The sequence below is a fragment of the Taurulus bubalis genome (genome assembly GCF_910589615.1).
Source record: "Taurulus bubalis genome assembly, chromosome: 18".
Taxonomy (NCBI): domain Eukaryota; kingdom Metazoa; phylum Chordata; class Actinopteri; order Perciformes; family Cottidae; genus Taurulus; species Taurulus bubalis.
Window position 1 is genome coordinate 6644201 of NC_136606.1, and position 20668 is coordinate 6664868.

General features: G+C 43.8%; 1 protein-coding gene across 1 annotated transcript in view; it reads right to left on the minus strand.

Annotated features, from left to right (window-relative positions):
- scrib (scribble planar cell polarity protein) overlaps positions 1-19298 on the minus strand; it is a 60388-nt gene extending 41090 nt beyond the window's left edge. Inside the window, exon 1 of the mRNA XM_079234382.1 lies at positions 19138-19298. Within this exon, the coding sequence (XP_079090508.1) occupies positions 19138-19296 (159 nt within the window). The 5' untranslated portion in view covers positions 19297-19298. The remainder of the gene's footprint in view (positions 1-19137) is intronic.
- Positions 19299-20668: the final 1370 nt, after the last annotated feature.

The window sequence follows — 20668 nt, forward strand, 5'->3', positions numbered from 1 at the left end:
GGCATGCGTGCTTGTGCATTTTGCAGATGTCCTCTAGTCACAGGAGAGAGGATCCCGTGCTGTTGGACTATAAGTCAGCACACACACACCACTGTTTACAGAGTCTACGTTTACTTTAGTTTAGGCTGCCAGAAACTCCGGGTACAGTAGAAGGACTCAGCAGCATGTGTGCGTGTCAAGGGGAAAGAGCAGTATGTGAATGTGCATATTTGTGTGTTCATGTGTATCAGCAGCGGTGGGTGTTTGTTTGAGAGTGTTTATGAGTGTGTTTATGTGCTCGAGAAGAGACTGAAAATTCAAAGTGGGACGTTTGTAGACCTCACATCATTCCAGAGAAACTAAATAAAATGGGACTACAGATATCTAAGAAGCAAAGTGTGTATGTTCGTGACACTTGTGAGTAAACTGTATGTTCTCTGTACGAGCAACGTCTCACTGATGTTCACAGAGGGTGCAGTGTTCCAGTCAAGTGACTCCATTTAGCTTACGGTTTCCCTCCAATCATGGAGGCTCCTCCTGCCACACACCCACCCACCCACTGCCTTAATGCGTTCATCTTAAAAAGGGGCGATTGTGGCTCAGTGGTTATCAATTTCCCGCACAATGCACTAAACTGCACACAACTCAGTGGTTAGCATGCCCGTCTTTCAATCAGAGAATCGGTGGTTCGAGCCCCGGCTCCGCTAGTCTATGTCGATGTGTCCTTGGGCAAGACACTTAACCCCTAATTGCTTCCCGTTGCTGTGTCTACGGTGTATAGAGCAAAAATGTAAGTTGCTTTGGATAAAAGCGTCAGCTAAATGAAATGTAATCTAAGGTCAGGTTCATTGTTTAAAAAACTACTGGAAATAAAAAATAAATGAAAAAATTATGTAAAAAGAAGAAGTCAATCTAACACCACTAATTAACCCAACACCCTAATTTTTTCTTCTTCTGCTTTACTCTCAGACACCTCTTTTCCTCTGTAAGTGGAAGCCCTATTCACACATTCCCGAGCCTCTTAATCTTGTGCCAAATCTGCCCCGTCTGCCTAGTCTGCATGTCCCCACTCTTGCCAATATCAATTCCCCGCACAATGCACACAAACTACACACACTGTGTGCACACTACTGGGGTGAAGGGCTCAAAGAGAGGGGAGGGGAGAGCACATGCTTTTGTGCTGGCCTGGACTCTTTCAGTGTCCAGGGAAATAAAAAAGCAGAGAGGATTTGGTTGACTGAGTAACTTGGTCGGTCACTCGAATGGCGAGCCTCATTACTGGTTTCTATAGATAGCTGCAGTTATTGTTGTGGCATAAACTCGGTACATGAGTGAGCACAGACAGTTCTGTGTTAAGAATCAGTCTTCCTCCTCCTCCTCCTCAACTTAATATCTTCAGTTCAGTCATGTGAAGCTAAAAGCAAAAGCACCAGCAAGATTACAAGGCCAGTAATTTCAAGGCCAATGGGGTAACATGTGCTGATGTTGCTCTGCTGATTGGCCAACGCGTCCCCCTCCCCCTGTGGACCACAGTTTGAAACCCAAAGTTCCCAAAACTTCTACACATGAATGAGACCCAAACTGGTCCTCTTCCCCTCCCTCCTTCCTTCCCACATCTCTGGGTTCCCTCCATTTTCCCTGGCAGAGGGACAAAGGCCATGCAGCCAGCCCCACACAGGGCTGTCAGTCACAGGCCGGCTCTCGCCCCCCTAACCCCCCGCAGCCCAGTTAGGGGATTCCTCCATTGTCCGAAAGGGCACCGCGGAGAAGAGAAAGGGCTAGAAATGGAAGGATGAGGACTTGAAAGAGGAATGTTGCAAAGGATAACAAAAAGCAGGAATGACTAAGAAGGATAGAGAAAGGGAGTAGGGAGAGCAGTGCAGAGAAGAAAAGGAAGATTGTGTGCGAAGTCGAGAGAAGAGAGCTGAGAGAAAGGGAGTGACGGAGGATTATTAATGAAGAAAAGAGGGTAAACAATGGATTCCCACAGTGCTCTGGACACTCTGCCCGACTAATGGGGACAGAGACCTCAGCCACTGACCAATACATTATCTCAACGGACTACAGACTCACTGCCCTTCGCTAATAAATGAATATGGGCTTTTAATAATACAAAGCGAAACGCGGAACAATCATTAATTTGGTTTAGTCTGGTCCACTGTGGCCCATAAACAGTGTGGATTACAATGCTCACATTGGCCTCATCATACAACCTACACACATTAAGCCGACAATGCAACCATCCCACTTCCTCATGCCCTGACCCACCGTCTCCCACACACCCTCCCACTGTTGCTTGCAGCTCAGTTGTATTTGTCAGAGAGATAACCACAGCATCCACAAACACAACACTACACTGCTGAATTGCACCCATGTTTTCCAATAGTGTCAATCAAACATGCTCGCACACGAAACCACAAGGCCCAGTAGTAGGCGTGTAGGTGTCTTTGTGTGGCATTGTAATTGTGTCCGTGTGCCATTGTTAAAAAAAACTATATGTGTGTGAGTGTTTGTGTTTCATTTAAGTGGCACTTTCCGCCGTGACTTCCCAACAGGCCACACAGAGAGAAAGGCGTGGTAAAGCCGGCCTGAGTGACAGCAACACTAACTCCCATCACCTACACCTGTCCTGGTGACTTTGATCTTTGCAGGAAGCAAACACAGCCGAGACTCAAGCCTAGCGATGTTTGAGCCTACCATTACACATTCACAGTCCTGAACTACAGGCGGCCAAATTCAGCGCTCACAAGAAAGGAATTGAGTGAGGGGGATAAATATGTAGATAACCGTAAAAACAACACATTTTGTTTAGAGCTCTGCATTCATCAGGGCAGCCAACATTGGCATGATGTGAACTCTGAATGGTGGTGGAGATTTCCTGGATGACTAAATCAACTATCAGGGGTTTTGTCTGAGACTTGTGGGCCTCCTCACAGACAAAGCTGGGAAAACACCGATCCAAAAAGGAAACGCCGCCATTTAATATTTTAAAGCCACTTAATGAACCCTAATGTTGTGCATCATCAAGTAAGGGCCTAGCCTTATCCTCTACTAATACACTTGTAGCCCCTGGGGCAACAAGTAGTTATGATCATGCTGGCATAAATAGTGCTCTCTCTTGTTCTGTCTGCCCTCTGGACATCCTGGGCTTTGCTGTGCTGCCATGTTTCTTAAATGAGGATGAGTCAGGACAGAGTCAGTAAGAAATGGATGGCTAATGTTTATGTATGTGTTTATGATTGTGTGTACATGAGGGAACTCTGGGAAGAGGGCTGATGAAGAAACCCATAACTGTTGAAGAAAAGGGGGAGCCCTCTACTCAGGGCAAACAATGACCTCCAAAATGCCTAAAACACAGTCCAGTCAATGTTTCCAATAATGAGTGCCAATAAACTCCTTACAAAGTAAACACGGTTAATAAACAACCACAGTGACCCTCCCCCTCCTCCTGGTAATGCTGATGAGTTTTGTTTAGTTAGACACAATACTATTATGTTTCAGTGGATCCTTCCTGAATACAACTCAATGTGCAGACTGAAATGTTCCACTTAAAGATTCCTATTTGATAGCTGTACACCATGTCAACGCACAACAAAAAAATTACAATAAATAGAAAGCCTAATGGATTCCTATGTCAAATAGGATAGTGTGATATAAGCTTACTATTTATTTAACAGTGTGTGTTGTATGGTATATACAGCTGTCAAAGCAGTGTATACCATGTCAACACACACACCGTTAAATAAATAGTAAGCTTATATCACACTTGTGCCTGTTGATGAAGACTCCAGCGGGCTGAAGACAGAGAACAGGTGGACATGGTATTGAGTGGCTGAGAGGCTCTCTCACACTCTCTCTCACACACACACAAATTTGAAAAAAATCCATATCTTCATGGTTTATTTGAAAAATGGGCAAAAGTAAAGTTTTATAAATTTTTCAAAAAGGACAGTTTTTGTTAAGTGCAACCAACTATACTTACTTCCGAAAGACAAATGCAACACAATGGTAAATTCTGTGGCACTCTTTGTAATCCTTCCTGTAACTAAGAATGGTCATTGCTTGGTAAAGCGATTTTCAGTCAGCATTTTAAAAATAGACGGGTAATCCCTCCAGTGTTGCCTACTGGTGGGCTAATCACTGCTTTGGTTACTAAAACCGTCACGGTGATAGAAAAGCCAGCGCCACCATTCTGGAGACACCATGTCCACAATGATCAACACCAACACGAGAAAGAGAGTCAGCACCGAGTCCCAGCACAGATTTGCAATCCAAAACCAAATTCAAAGCAGCAGCCAGGCTGAAAGCCTTGAACTTGATCTTTTCAAAGCGCCAACACCTGCCTCCGTTTCAGGTTTCATAAAGCCCATCATCTCCCACCTGACTAACCCAATCAGAACACTTAAGCTAGAAAATCAATAAATTGTTTCAGACAGGACACACCATCACAACACAAAAAAACTAACTTAGGAAATCTGCTGGAGGAAATGAGCAGCCGTGTTAGGACGTTTCTGTCGTGTTGCACCAAATCAAAAGGCCCCCAAGGACGATGCAGCATAATTTACACCAACACTGCCTGGAAATTCAACTGATGACTGATACTGCAAGTGTTTACAAATTCACTGTGCAGGACCTGAACACAAAGTGATAGCCCTAAGGTCCGTTAGCAACACTTGTTTGCTCATACAATAGTGAACAAGGAAGCTCACACTACCTCAATTCAGACTTTACTGTTCAGTTGAATTAATGGCCCGTGATTCTCCAGCTATGCTCTCACACAGCAGGAATGACAGAGTCCACAGCGAGATCAGTAACTGTAGAGGAGGCCCCTCACCTCCACCCCCTCTCCCGGTCTTCATCACATGCTCTCTCATTCTCTTACTGTGTGTTCCCACAAACATAACACAAAACCAGAAGCCCCATTGTTTATAGTCCACGGAGGACGTTTGGCTCTTTCCTGGATGGGCTGGATCCGGTATGTGCTGCCAGCTCTCCGTTTGTCCCGCAGTGTGCTGCAGGGGACCAACATGACAACCAGGGCCTCTGGCACGGCATGCCTCAGGCGTGTAAAAGTAATTTTCTGGTTAGTTAGGATACTGTCAACACTTAATGTGATCGCACACATTAGCAACAGCGAGAGCGGCACTTTGGCTCTGTAGCTGCTCTCTGAATAGAGAGGAGCATTGAAAGGACTCTGAGGAAGATACGCATGTAGCGCCTTAATATGTTTTACTAGAGAGACATTGTCAAGTATTACACCTTGAATGACTGAAAGTGCTTGTGTGTGTGTGTGTGTGTGTGTGTGTGTGTGTGTGTGTGTGTGTGTGTGTGTGTGTGTGTGTGTGTGTGTGTGTGTGTGTGTGTGTGTGTGTGTGTGTGTGTTGCGAGTGCACAAGCAGCCGCTGTACAATTGATGCATTGTGTGTGTCCAGGTTGTGGCCTCCCTCACAGGATCATGTGGCTCAATGTCTATCGTTTTCCCAGTAACCGTCTCAGCATTTTTCCTCTCACAGCAGGCTTGAAACTGGTCTCTGTGTTTATATTTCGCACTCAGGAATGTTTGAAGCTGACGTGGAAATAGACCGCCATGGACATACCATAGAGCCGTACAATGTTAACATTTGGTTGACCTCGGCAGGCAAATTGACAGTTTAATTTAGAAATTGAGAGATTTTTGGCAAGATAGTTTTCAAACAATCTAGATTTAAATGTTGCCAATTTCTGCCACAATGTACAACAATCATTATTCCCAGAGAATGTATGACAGAATTCCTTAAAGTCCCTGATGACAGACTGAGTGAGATCAGTTACTTCAGAATATGGTCCACAGTTACTCCTCGATCAAGCAATTGTAAAATGAACCTCCTCCAGACATAACCGTTTTAAAGGAACAATGAGGAGGATTTGATGGCTTCTAGCTGAATAACCCCCTTTCCAAGACAATGGGTAGCGTGAGCCAGCGAGCGCAAAACCTTGGTTCACCTTTCTCCTTACCATAATAACACTACTTTAGGAGCAACGGCTCAAGTCAGACGGCAGCTGGAGGTAACACGGTTTGGGAATCTGCGACTCAAAGAGAACTACGGTGACCTATAGGAAAGAGAGGTAAAGAGCCAGTGTTGGGTCTGTCTGCTCTGAGCTACTGTAGAAACATGGTGGTACAACATGGCGGACACCGTGAAGTGGACCCGCTTGCTATGTAGATATAAAGGACTCATTCTAAGCTAACAAAAATACATGGATTCTTAGTTTTAGGTGATTATACACTCATGAAAACATAGTTTCCCTTTCTGCTAATAGATCACCTGAAATTCTACACGCTGGTCCTTTAACAGATAACAGTCCCTCAAATAATGTCTTGACTCAAACATGAGGCTGGAATGAAAGTAAATCTATCTGGCAGCATCATGGCTGCATAGACATGAGCTGAACAAATCTGAATTACATAAAGATTCATACAGTATGCAAGCAAATTGCAACAACACAAATAATTCAGTTAACCTACTTCATGTACAGCATGCATCTTGTTTTAAAAGCATGGAGTGATTGCACAATATCATATATTTATAATTGCAAGCTTTTAAATGTGTAGCTATGCGACTTACAGCTCATCAGAAAAGCATATACGCCAACAACAAGATCAAAACGTGATCCAAAAAAGCAGCACAAAGTCACCTCTGCTATATGTAGTTCACTGATATAGCATTCCAGCCCCTGTGGATGAATAATGGTCCACTAAAGGTGTTTGCTCTGAAGCATCTGCTTTGCAGCTGTAACTTTTTCAAAGCCCAAGGTCAAAATGTGGCTGAAACAAGCAGGTCTTCTCGGGCAGAGGACGAGGCTTCGGTGTCGCAAGAAGAGTTGGAACAGCAACCTCCAGGGCCTCTGTGCACACATGGAGGAGCAGTGATCTGCAGTGACAGGAAAGCCTCGGCCCATCTGGTGTCTCTCCCTGACAACACAGGGCACGCACCCCCGTATCAGGCAAGCCACTGGAGATCCATCACCTTGGAGACCAGAGTTTGTTCAATGAAGAAGCCAGGGGAACAAAGAAGCAGAAACCTCCCTAGTGACACTCGGCTGGAAACTGAGCAACACTTAATTCAGACACTTTATCTGCTTGAAGATGAAATACAAGTGCACATCTGCACTGTATCATCACAAACAGGGGAACCATTACTGTGATGTAATCTGGCTTTACGGTCTGTGATAATAACAATTTATTTATTAAGCCAGAGGAACACTTAAGCACAAACACTTATCCACGATACAAGGCAGAAGGCAAGGAAGCCGTTACTTAGGAATACAAAGAAACCACCATTAATGTGTCATGGAGACAGCATAATTACAGAGTTGTCTGCACACCCTTGCTGCATGACTCCAGAGAGGATCAACGCCAGGAACAACCAAAACACTAGTCCTGAGCCCACAGGCAAGCACATGCTGATCCCCAATGGCTGTCTGAAACACTGCTCTTCTAAATGCCTGACGTCATGAACTTGGTTTGCGATAGCAGATCTAAAAATACACTACAGGGGAACCTGCACATGAAGAAAAAAGAGAAGAGAATTCACACAGTACTTTAGAGCACAGATAGCACATGTTGTACCTTTGCCAGCATGCCATGTGCCATGTCTAACAAAGGATGAAGTGACAGGGTCCAACCAAACACGCATGCACGCTCCAGCTGTACTTGTCCTTGACCTTACTTGACATGTTCCTGTCATCAAAAGAGCCGATAGATTGCCGAGCGGCAGCGAATGTACAAGCACTGACCAACCGGTGACATTACAAACTCTGCAGACTAGACGGTAAGAGGAGGTAAAGTGCTCCAGTGAAGAAGAAGTTCAGCAGTGACGGTAAAGTTATTTAAACACAAACGCACACTGTGATCGTGGATTTAGCAGGGTAACAACGATAACTAAAAAGGGAGAGTTGTGCACTAAAATACAACCCAATATTTAAACTTTTGTATAATTTATTTAATTGAAGCTTTACAACTGCAATATGTTGTGTGTGCATGTGTGTGTGTGTGTGTGTGTGTGTGTGTGTGTGTGTGTGTGTGTGTGTGTGTGTGTGTGTGTGTGTGTGTGTGTGTGTGTGTGTGTGTGTGTGTGTGTGTCTCACTCGAGTTGAAACATTTTCGACTTGAGGGTGAAAATTTGCACAACACAGTTCCGCAAGAGCATCGTGTATGCAATTGGTTACTGTAAACAACGGTCCTGTCGGGGTCAAAACAGTGCATATCGTCATCACATACTGATTTAACTGAGCAGGACATTTTATAGTTGAAAAAACTACTTTTAGGACAGATATCCTAAAAAGACATCACTGTCTCTTAAGTACCTCAAACATATCCTTGGCATTTCTGTAGTGCAAGCTTTTGAAACGTGAATAAATACAGTTGTTTGAAAGTGTTTTCGCAGCACTATAAAATAGATATTAGAGAGGGATTTATGTGACCTGTTAACCTTCCTAACACTAGCTCTAAGCAGCGTATGATGCATGAATGAAAAAATGTCCCTTATCAAATAACCACTATAGATGAGAATAACAAAGAAAGGAAAAAAACATTTTGGAATTTCTTTGTCCACTTTTATCAAAACTCCTACATTTTCCATTTCGGACAAGTTTGGCAAGTAAAATGTTTCAGCTAGCGAAATATCACCTTGTTTCTTTCTCCCAAGCCCTGTTGTTGTAAGTTAGATATTCCGAGTCCTCATGAATGCGCTCATTGGGCTGCCGGTGTAGTCCTCACGCAGTGCCTCCTTTTTCTTTTTTAAATAAAAAAGATGTTGGTGATATTCTTATTTCTTAAAATACATTTAGTCTTTTCTAACAATTTTGCATGTTTATATCGTCACAGTTAGTGTTTAATGACGTCGTTGTCGTCTCCTCCTAGTCATGGGAAGAAATGTCTTTGACGAGCCTGTTTAGATAATCTTCAGAAACAAAATTAACACTGTTCTACATTCTTTCAGCTGTGCTCCTTCTCGGTATTCCCCTTAGTGTTTTAGGTCCCTGAGGTTCAAGGTCCATCTTAATTAAAACACTGTTGAATGAGCAGAGTAATATTCAACCAGGGGAGGCTTAAATTAAGCTTGATTACCTTGAGAATTCAACCGAAGCAAAGATGTGCGTATCATGCATGCTTCGGTGTTTGTCTAAGTATAGTGTCTTTGTGTGGGCTTTACCAACAGGAATGTGACATGAGTAAGTTCAAGTGTGTGTGTTTGTGTGAGAGAGTGTGTGTGTGCAAGATAGTGAGCGAAGGGAGTGAGTGTAGCTTCCAGAGGGCAGGGCAAGCTCCTGGAGATTCCAGGCATGCCTGAATTTCCTCGGATGTCACGTGCTGTAGAGCAAACACAGCTATGCTGAGTTAATTACACTGAGCACGCCACGCCTTCGTACTTTTCCCCAAAATGTTCCATAGTAGAGCCAAACCATTATGAAGATAAAGCTACGGTGAAGTTGCTAACAATGCCACTCATGAAATTTAGTTGATCAAAACCAGATTAAATCTTTCTTAAATTAAAGATGAAAAATAACAGAGAAGTTCAACGGGTTGAACTCAGAATTTATACGAGCTGTTTTTTGTATCTCCTGGAGCCTAAATATGGTTATGTGATGTTTGACTGAACTGTTACACAACTGTGAGGGAAGAAATATTATTAGAAAGCTGCCTGGTGGGAAAGAGAATGAACACAAAGAGGCGCATTGTGATTTGATGCAATTCCTCGAGTTAAAATAACTGACCTTTCCCTATAAACAATGCTCCATCTATCAACACTTGCTGAATCACTCATCAGATTCAGCAGTTATGTTTGTGACCATGTTGTCAACGGACTTAAAAAGACCTCAACGCAAGAAAAAGCAAAAGGAAACCGTTAAGTGCTGAGGCCAAAAAAAATTCACAAGATTTAAAAAAGAAAAACGATAAGTAGCAAACCGGGGCATTCTTGCTGCACTGGAGATGAAAAGATGTGCTTGGGGGCCTACCGACAGACTAATGCGCACATGCATGCAGCCGTGTCCTTTTCTACAGACCCGTTAATGCTTTGTTTGTTATTCTTCTCGGGCATGAGCGTGACACATGTACGCGTGTGTGTGGGTGCTGCTTTGTTGTCGCCAAAGAATCCCTCTGTGCTTTCCATCGACCGCTCTCATCTATTCTCTCAGTCGTACACACGGACACTCACCCATCAGCACCTTTAGAAGCCTGAAACTGGCCATGTGGCACGACACACCCACACCTGTGTAACTTTGTCCCTCACATTTGAAAAACATGCTCTTTTTTTCCATACAGGTGGCCCAGACCCCTTTACTTTATTTTCAGTAACAGCAACAATACATTGGCTTGGAGACTTCCTCATACAGAATCCACAAGGAATCACAATGTTTTCTCTGTACTTTTATGCAGCTGTGTTGCTTGAGGGGAATAGTTCCAGATTTCATATATATGTCAGTTCTGTCAGGGCTACAGGAATGTGGTGGAAATTACTATTATTTATCTCTTTGTAATCTTTGGACCTGGATGGCTTTATTTAAAATTGACAGAAAACTGCTTTCACTTTTGCACTACATATATAAAGATGACATACTATATAAATAACAAGATGTTCATATCAAATCGGTATGTCACAATTGTGTATTTTAATATACACGATGCTCTGCCAAAATCCAAGCACAGGTTAGACAAGACAAACCCGCATAGAACTGACAGGCACAGAAGAGAGAGGAAAATGAAACATTGAAAAACGTTTACTACCAAAGATTACACAATTCCCCCTTCCCTAAAAGTCGGCCCACGTACAATAATAAAAAATGTCCATTCTTTCGGGAATTTTCGCAATTTATTCCATGTGAAACATTGTTATCACATGAATGCTTTTCTCCAGAGCTACTTGTTACAGAGAGGAACACATGATGTACTTTCACAGTGGAGGTGTGAGGTGAAGAAATATGATATGAATAAAACTTGAGCACCAGTGGATTTATCTGTGGGCACTGTTAGCTAGCACACAGACTGTAAAACACTGATCAGTGAAAATTACAGCTGAAGATACACCAGCAACAGGACACCACAATCAAATACACATGTTTCTATAACCTTTAGTGATTCTGGCTAATGGTAGGTCGAATCAATAGTGTGATCAATAAAGAGGAGAAGTAGACAACAAAGCAATTTAGATAAGTTGAAAATGATTATTCAGTCAATGATAACTTTAATGACGGGAAACTTGAATGACTGAGCTCTTCAATAGGGCCCTGTTATAGCATAGTACACGTATTTGTATTTTATCAGTCAGCAGGTTAATATTGTATGTGCTGGCACTGAAACGCAAATGTGTTTTAGAAGAGTGTGTGTGAGTGTGTGTTTGTGGAAAAGGCATGGTTGGCTTCACTTACAGAGGGCCCGCTGTTTCAAGAAATCCTTCAACACAACCACAATAAAGCTCCAAGCATCATTGATTATTACACATTTGAGATATCTACCCAGATAAGTTCGAGGTCAAGATAGACGCCTGAGACGTTTCTCATCAAAACGCACACAGGGCTGTGTCGGCTGATATACTGTTAATTTGCAGCATTGTTACACCACAATTGCAGCAATACAAAACATAGTTTAGAGACAATCATCAATCCAAACTGTCTGGGGAGGGGGAAAATAATCCCCAAATGGAACCAAGTGTTTTCACTCCGGAGGCCCGTAGATGACAGGCAGTGAGATAGCGGGAGACAAGTGAAGCGTACTCAAGTGGTGTAGACACTGCCATCATAGTAGTAAACACTGCTGCAGCCACAAGTGTATTACTGTGTGACTTTATCATGACTCTCGAGCTCTTGGGCTTAACATTCCTATATGGGTCGGTGCCACATCTTGTAAAATTAGAGAAACAAGGTGCTTTACATTAGTTATCGTAAACTCTATCAGTCGGGAGACACCGAGCGTCTTAGTGTGTGTATGGGAGAGGCCGGGCGAGGAGCAAAACAGAAACGCTGCTTGTACTAGGAGGGAGTGTGCGGCACTGGGGTAAACAACAATAAAACATAAGCCGAGTTCTTCTCAAACCTCCCGTTTTCCAGCCTGGACTCAAAGTCCTCGCTATGAAGCAAGATCCAGAGTGGAGATGGTCTCACAAAAACAGGACATTCCACGGTTCACTTGATTATTCCCACTTCCTGCTCGCAGGAAAAAAAAGAATCAACAAAAAAAAAACACACCATCAACAAATCAGACTGGCCTGAATCAAAGTGCCTGAGTTGTCCCTCGGACAAAACAAAACAGAGCTGTTTGTGCTTCCTGAAGCAGCAACGTCATTCTGAACTCGCCACCTGTTTCAAAACACATGCAACAGTAGAGCAGCCCTGTTGTGGTAGCTGTTGTGTCGATGAGGTGGTTGCTAATTGGTGAGATGCCCACTCCTATTGCTGAATACGTGGCTTCTTTGTCTAAATATAGTAAGCATCTTGGATGGAGATGAGAGCTGAAGGTGTGGGATGGTGACCCATTCAAAGCCACAGGTACGGAAAGTACACAGAGGCTGAGGATGTAAGGACTATCAGGTTTCACAGTCAGAGATAGAGGGCTTCAATGGCCGTGTGTGGCCAGCAGATAAAGGGCAGCATTTGTTTGTGGTTGGTTTTAATGCCATCCCGGGTGACCTTTTCCACCACAGGCAGGGACATCAGCACCCTGACAGGTTAGCCTCAAAAGCGACCGGAAGCGTAGTTCCTGAGCTTCTGCTAATCAAACGGTTCAGAAAGAGCATCCTATTCTAAAGAAATCCAATCCAAACTTTAGTGACGTCATTCTGTGGCCCAAACATAACCTGCTGAAAATGTGTGAATGCAACATACAGACAGTTTACTCAAGCAGATAAAACACCCGGCACAAGAGGACCTCAAACTGTCATGCTAACAGGATGGGAAATAACCAACCTGGTACTCTGCACTTACGTTTGTCTGTGTTTACCGAGCCTTATTGACAGGTAGCGAGTATTACTGTTGTTTTAGTTCAAAGATGTAGGCGTGCCGTTCCCTGCTCCTAGATGAAGGCCGGCCTGCTTCCTCAACCTCCTTTTTAAACACTGGCTGCTGAGAGGATCAAATCAACACATAACACAATGGGGCAAAAAAAAAGGAAAACTGAAATGGGGACAGCGTTGCTAAAAATAAAAAAATAAAAAGGCGTCACCTTGCACATCTTGTCTTTGTGTACTTAATGCCTGTAGCCAACAAAGCTCCTTTCCTATCACAGTGCTCCAGCAGGACAGGCAGCGCAGCCACAGACTCTCCCCAATCGCAAACAGCTGCCACAACCACCAAAGCCATCAATTATTCACCGGGGCATTGCCTTCTTGTTTACCTTTGCAGCTGGCAACCAAGGCCACAGTGCATGGGAGGGCGGTGCGTAACAGCCGCGCAAGTTTACCAGCGTTCGGTCCAAATCACGCTGCCGAAAGAAAACTAGGGAATCATGGGGCGCTTCATGTGACCGGGAAATGCTCCTGTGCGGAAAGTCAACGGGGTTGAACCAACAACAATAAAATAGCACGTGGGGTGGAGATTTAAAGCAAGAACATTATTCTATAGTCATTGCGAACTATTCAATCATTCTCCAAAGATCCCCCACCCCATCGATTTACTGAGATTAAGTAGTTAAGTTAAAAATGCCTGCAGATTCACAAAAGTACCCACGCCATTCAACCTGCCCGTTTTGTCCAATAAACATTCCAAAATCCCCATTCAATTAACAATGATGTCAAAATGACATTTCAGCTGCTGGAATCAAGAGTGTTTGACTTGAAAACAAATCATTGACCAACAAACTTGTTGGTGATTTATTGTAGATTAGATGCATGAAGCAAAGACTGAATTCTGGAGGGTAGGCCGTCACCACTGTCAATGTAAATCCTCCGCTCTGTATATATATAGTATTGTATACTTGGACATGCTGTACCTAATTATCCATATCACGTGTAGCCATAGCAGCGATGTGTTTTGCATTGGAGGGTTGACATAACCCAACCACTTAACATGCTGCTATTTCCCAGAAAGAACACATGACTTCTCAAAAGGGAAAGAGAGGCAAGGCGGGAAGATGTGTGTGTGTGTGTGTCTGTGCGCCAGTCAGACAGAACAAAGTCGATGATCCATCTACATGCAGAAGTCTCCTGGGGACCGGCTGTTTGCTCTGTGACCACTTCTCTGGCTGCTTCTCTCCCACCTGACGCCGCATGTCAGCCTGCCTCTGGTGTTCATGGTTGGATGAGTTGCCCTAACAGCACCTAGAGCCCCAGAGGACCGGGATCAGTGGAGCTCAGCTCAGCTCCCTGATCACTTCCTCCAGTGGAGCCCCCCCTGCTCCGGTTAATCCAACTCCGGAATGAAATACACCCCCCACTACTACTACCACCACCACTACATACTCACTCTCTCACACACTCACCTCCCAGTACCCCCCCTGTCCCACCAGATTGGGGGGAAGGGGAGCAGGCAGGATGTGAGACCAGCTGGTCATCAGCTCAGACAAAGAAACATGCTGAATGTGCTTTTGCATCAAAAAGAATCTCTCACATTGCTGTTTCTTCATGGCCCCACTAGCTCTGGGTCACTTTTCAGTCACTGTGATACAGCCTGAGTCTTGTGAAGGGGGAGGGGTGTGAGGCTGATTACAAAAGTTTAAAGAAAAACTCCACTGTTTTTCTCATTGACGTAGTCCTCTACAATCAGGGTGGGGGAAGAGTCATTTTCAGGCACAAACTTAGGAGATCTTACGGCCAAAATACATGAAAACAAAAAACATTGGAAACAAATCCTACTTCAAATGTACACTTGAGCAATAGTATCTCCGGCTTCAACATGCTTTACCAAAGCAGGAAAGAGGAGGAAGAAGTAAGAAAAGAGCTGCGTCAGAGGAACGATGTGGTTTTAGCGCAGAGAGGCCAGTGGCAGGTGTGATTTATCTTTGGTCCTCGTCTGGTTCAGCTAGTCGCTAGGGAGAGAACCAGGGTTCTCCTGTAAAGTTAACTGGAAACTCAAGGAGGAGAAACCGACTGCAGAACTCACAAGTGCACTGTAAGGACACAGTGAAAAGTCCTAGATTTTGTATTTTCAAGACAGGATGCATTTCTCTCACACCTTTATAAGGATTAGTAGATGGCTGGAAACCCATTCATTTTCATTATACTGAGCCATTTAATCTTCCTTGAGATAATAATAAAGACTATTAAAATAAAGACATAAAAAATACAACACTTGACTATTTCAGCTTGGGTAAACAATGGCAGACCAATTTCCATTCAGCAGCAGCTGAGAGAAGGGGCTTAATTTGGGTTTCTCTTGACCCGAGGCTGAACATACACAAGGGACTCAAAAGAAAAGCCCTTCGATTTTTATCAGTGCGTTTATGTGCTCGAAAAGAGACCCAAATGGCAGACAAGTCGATCCCAGAGGAAGCGTACACTGAGACGCACTGGCGTGTACAAAGGGGGGGTCACAACTGAGATGCTGAGGGGCATTTTCATGGCCGGGTGAATCCCTAATCTGCCCTTTAGCCACAGAACTGTTAGCACACACACAGAGAGGGCACTCCGTGACAGCTGAGGATTAAAAAGATTGCATAGTCACCTTTCCTATTTATCACAAACATATACTTCAAAAACAACAAAATATATGCATATCTCAAATTCTTATTTCAGACAAAACCTGACATCCTAGTAGTGTAACTTTATTTTGTTTTTAAACTGGTCATTCAAAGATTTAGTCACTCACACTTTCTGGTTGTGTCAAGTGTTGAAGCAGGAAATTAGTACTGTAACATATCAGGTGTACCTGGAAGGTCCTATGAGGTAATAGCACCGGGAGCAACATGCATAAAACCTGTTTCGCAAAGTCTGATGGGGACACACCCATCAGGGATTTGTTCCCTATTTCAACAATGGAAAAACTAAATAAGAACAAGTAAATATACTCAGTGTACATCACCATTTGTCAGAGACATTTTTGGGCTGCTGCATCTGCAGCCCAGCTGGTTGCTTTTCTGCAGGTGTAACTGAGCTACAACAAATCTTAAAAGAGATCATCTGAGTCATGATATGCATGCAGACTTAATGTACGCCTGGTCAAGGGCAGTGCACACAGGACACACACAGGAGCCATGACATTGGATACGAGGGTGAGGGGCAATCAGACTTGTGAATGGACTTCTTTGTAACCTGTCATGGGACTTGAGACAGTTCCCTCTTCTTCAACATGATCTTTGAGGCAGGGTGAGTTTGTCAAAGCAGCAAAGAGAAGTTCAGATTGCCTCGGTGCAAACTACCCTACTGAAGTGAAAACACAGAACAAGTTTACGGAAATACCTATTTCATTGTGGGGAATGCACTTCTAACCTGACTATCACAAGCAATTCATCAATCATTGACAGAAAGACCTGATCAACCAGCTCACTCTCCCTTTTTGCTCTAATGGTCCAATAATAAACATGGCTGCTTTATAGTAAAACTACATTAAAACTCAAAAACTAAATGCCCCAATAGCAAAAACCAAAGACACAATGCAGATTATCTGAGATTAGTTTTTCTGTAATCAGAACACAGAGCTGCAATAAAGCATTAAGGGCTAAGGATGTATGGACATGAGGGGAATTCCTGACCAGCTGCACGACTTACAAAGGTTTCTCGAAACTCATTCCATACAGATAAGTCATACTTAATGCTACTATTCCTTGTAGTATAATCACTGCCTGGATAACATCCCACCCTAAAATCAAACGAAAATTGGAAAACGGTCAGCCTAAATTTCTTCAATTATTTTTTTTACAAACCTAAAATGGTCTTTATGTGGCAAATTAAGACATCTTACCACAGAGAGTATAATCTAAGATTGGCGGGCAGTGTGGTGGGGGTGAGTCACGGCAAACTTAAGAAACCATCAGGGCGTCTAAATCTCCATCTGTTCACTATGTTAAACCCCAAGCAATACGAGCTAAAACTAGCCACCCACAGCGGCAACCGACACTAAATACCACCACGCAACACTATTGCTTTATTGATCATTATCAATTTAAAACATCTTATTGACTGTGTGTCATTGTGTAAAATGTTACTACAAACTGAGATATTTACCCGACTGAAACCAACTCTACTTGACTGGCCTGTGTGACTGTGTCCCAGGTCAGTTTTTAGCCCCCTCCCCTTTGAAAGACATGAGTTGGTGAAGGTGTCACCTCTGAGTCGATTATTCTCCATCTATGGCATACAATGTGATGGTGTAGCCTATAAGCATGCCACAATGTGTCCAAACTGGGCTTACTCCTGGATATATGGGATGAACTGCTGAGCAAAAATGACTCGGGATGTTAGACTGACATCTAAAAATAGACCGACAAGTCAGTCCACAGACTCATCTCTGACTTGAATATACAGTGACAGGGAAAGTGCACACAACTGCATAAAGATGTTCAGACCATCACTCATTTATGAGCTCATTGTGGTCGTGCCATTCATCATACCGTCAGTGACCCTGTAGAGGCCTGACCTCTCATGCTGCTCCCCCGCTGACTCTGAGGACCAGGGAGGGCCAGTATGCTTTGTGTCTGCACGCTACGCATTCACCAGGACCACACGAGACATTCACGCATTTATGTCTCCCGGGTGGAGCCAGCACCACACAGCGACTGTGTCGGTTAGCTGTCTGCGCCAGAATATTTGGGTATATCCGTCACTCGGCCTTTCAGGGGCCGTGCACCAGGTACACTGTGGATATCTGACAGGTATGAACTAAGTGGAGGGAGATCAGTGTCTGCAAGGAAGCCTCATCAGGCAAAGTAGGCTTCAGTTTTTGTGCTAAGGATTGGCCATAACAACATTAAAGACGGGTTACATGTTGAGCGGAAAGAAACAGTGACGCCCAGAGCCAAGTTTGTGTATGAGGCCATATTTGCATGAGGCCATATTTGATCAAACTACCTCAGATGTAAAATAATTACCCATGTGTAAAAACTAACACGTCAAAACAAAGGGATTGTTCAAAAACACAAATGCATCCATTAGAGGCTAGAAGAAGAAATTACGTCGTTTCTGAATTACAGAAGAAAACAGGCAGCCCTGTCAACACTTTAGCCTCCGTCGCCCTTGTCTTGTTAACGGCCTTCATTAGTAAACATGCCACTTGGCCCTTTCACAACTAAGTTAAAGCCATGAAATGTGAGAGACTGACAATGTCTACTGACCAGTCTATTCATACAAACTCTGCTGCATCACAACCACAGTCAGTCCCTTGTTCTGATTATGGACAATGCCCTGAACTGAATAAAACCAGGAGAAAGTCGACCAAGCGAGTGCTTTGTTCCACATCTCTGGAGAACTATAGAGGAAACAGACCAACAACCATTCCGCTCCCCTTAAAATAAACTCTTTGGCCATGCAAAGAGGACTTTTCTCATATTTCACATAGTGGGTGGGTGGGGACAGCGTTGCAATTCATTCCACGCATGCCTTGCCACAATGAATCCAATCCAACTGGCCAGTGATGGCTTTACTAAAGGCAACATGTTGTGGGCCAGCTGTTTTGGTAGTCCCTCTGAACATGCAGCATAACCACCCTGCAGGCAGAGAACCCTCGGACTAAAACATCCCATCATCCTGGTCTATTTACATTCAGACAAGTTAATTAAGGCATGGATTTACACCAACATCCAAAGATGATATGTATTACCTAGTTGTGACATCATGACTTCAATTTGGAGCTGATTTTTGTCGTTTTTAGACATTGCTGAAATATAGTTATCTACTTGTGCAAAACCAATGTAGTCCATGTCTGTAATCATTGTATAATGCTGTTACAGTACTGCAGGGCATGACCAAACCAATTCCCAAGGAAGCACGTACCCATTCTGAAAAGGGAGCACCTGAGCAGGTGATATCATGCGAGCTATTTAACCTGAAGTGACCTTTGCTTTTCAAATAGGTGAATTAAGCACAATTATGCACAATTATGTTAAGTGTGTGGTGCTGTAGGCATAAATAAACGTGGGTAAAAGCAGGACACCAGCCAAGTTGGAGCCAACTGTATAGCAACTTGTCAGGGGCATCATACACCTTGCTTTTTGACACAGAGGAGGCATTCTCTGGCGTGTAAACTCTTGCATACCTTTGGTAGCTCTTTGAGTTGGTTGGCATCGAGGAGAAGCTCTTCCAGACTGCGGCTGTAGCGGAAGACCTCATCGGGGACTGTCTGCAAGTTGCAATGTCGCTTGTCCACCGACTCGACGTGGCGGTTGCAGCGCCACAGGGGGATACACTTCAGCATGTCCGGCCGCCGTGGGGGATTTGGTTGCCGGTGCTACTGAAAACCCCGCATTGGAGGGTGAAGGTCGGCGGGAGAGATGATATTTTGGTGGGCTCACTCAATGTAAAAAAAACAAACACTCTGTGTTCCCACGACGATCGTGAACGGGAGGCCAAAAATCCACTTAAGAGACACAAAAAATAATCCCTTCGACCTGTTCGCGATATTCCCAGTTTCAGTTCAGCGGTGTTCAGAGGTCGTCAGCTTCGTCCTGGCGTCATCCACCCCGGAATTACAATTAACATAAAACAATAAAAGAGAACTCCCGCCTGGCTTGAAGTGTTTCCTCACTTCTTCACAGAGACGGTTAGCTTGTTTTGCTCACCGCCACATCCCTGTACGAGACCGAGGCTCTGCCGTGGCTAAATGAATAAAACAAACAAGCAGCCAACGGTCCAGCTCTGCGTTAACGGTGCTTCAATTAGCCAAGTCATGAGTGGCGACCGCTAAAACAACCACTTGACTTGGGTTACAGGTGAAGAACGACCGCAAGGCAGCTCACGTAAACCCACGTAGCGAGTCAGCAGAGATTAACCCGAGTATGGCTGCGCAAGGATGTGCTCGTCCTCACCGGCTGTGTTGTTAGCAGGCTAGTTACTACTAGCTAACACCGCCTTTGTGCCTAACTGCTCTTAGCTAACTAACGTTAGTCCAACGGACGTTACGTAAAACGCGTTCTTAACCGGCTAAACGTGTGTAGTAGAAACATCCCAACAGACCCAATAAACTGGCCAGTGACGGTTGTTTTAATGCGACGGAGGTTAAAAAAAAATGCCAGCAGCGATAGCAGGAGCTTCAGCAACAGCCGCGCATCCCTCCCCTTGGTGAGCCGAGGCAGGCCGGGTTGTCGTGTGGGGGGCTGGGCTAAGTTTGATGTGGAGCAGCAGCACAGACCACACGGTAGCGTTACTGGCGCCTCTGAAGCGGTGGAGCGGCATTCTAGCGCCATCTAGCGGCGGTGGAGAGCAATAGATAGATAGGTAGATCGATAGAGACCAAGTGGGAATGTATTCTTGAAATAGTGAATCTAGTGAATATCATAAATATAATTTAATTCTGGATATCGTTTAAAAAAAAAAAGTATAAACAAAAGAGACAAACTGTGTGGACCAACCAGTGGTTGTGGATTTAAAATTTAAAAACGTAAAAAGATAGAGAATTAAGTTGCAATTGTTATGATTATTATTGAAACAAATTGGGAATTTATATAAGTATATACTTATATAAGTATTGTTCAACTTTATTCTTGAACTAGTGAATTATAATATCAACTTAATTTAAAAAAAATTATGACCTCTTCTAGTCACATTAGGACAATTCTTTCTCCTCAATT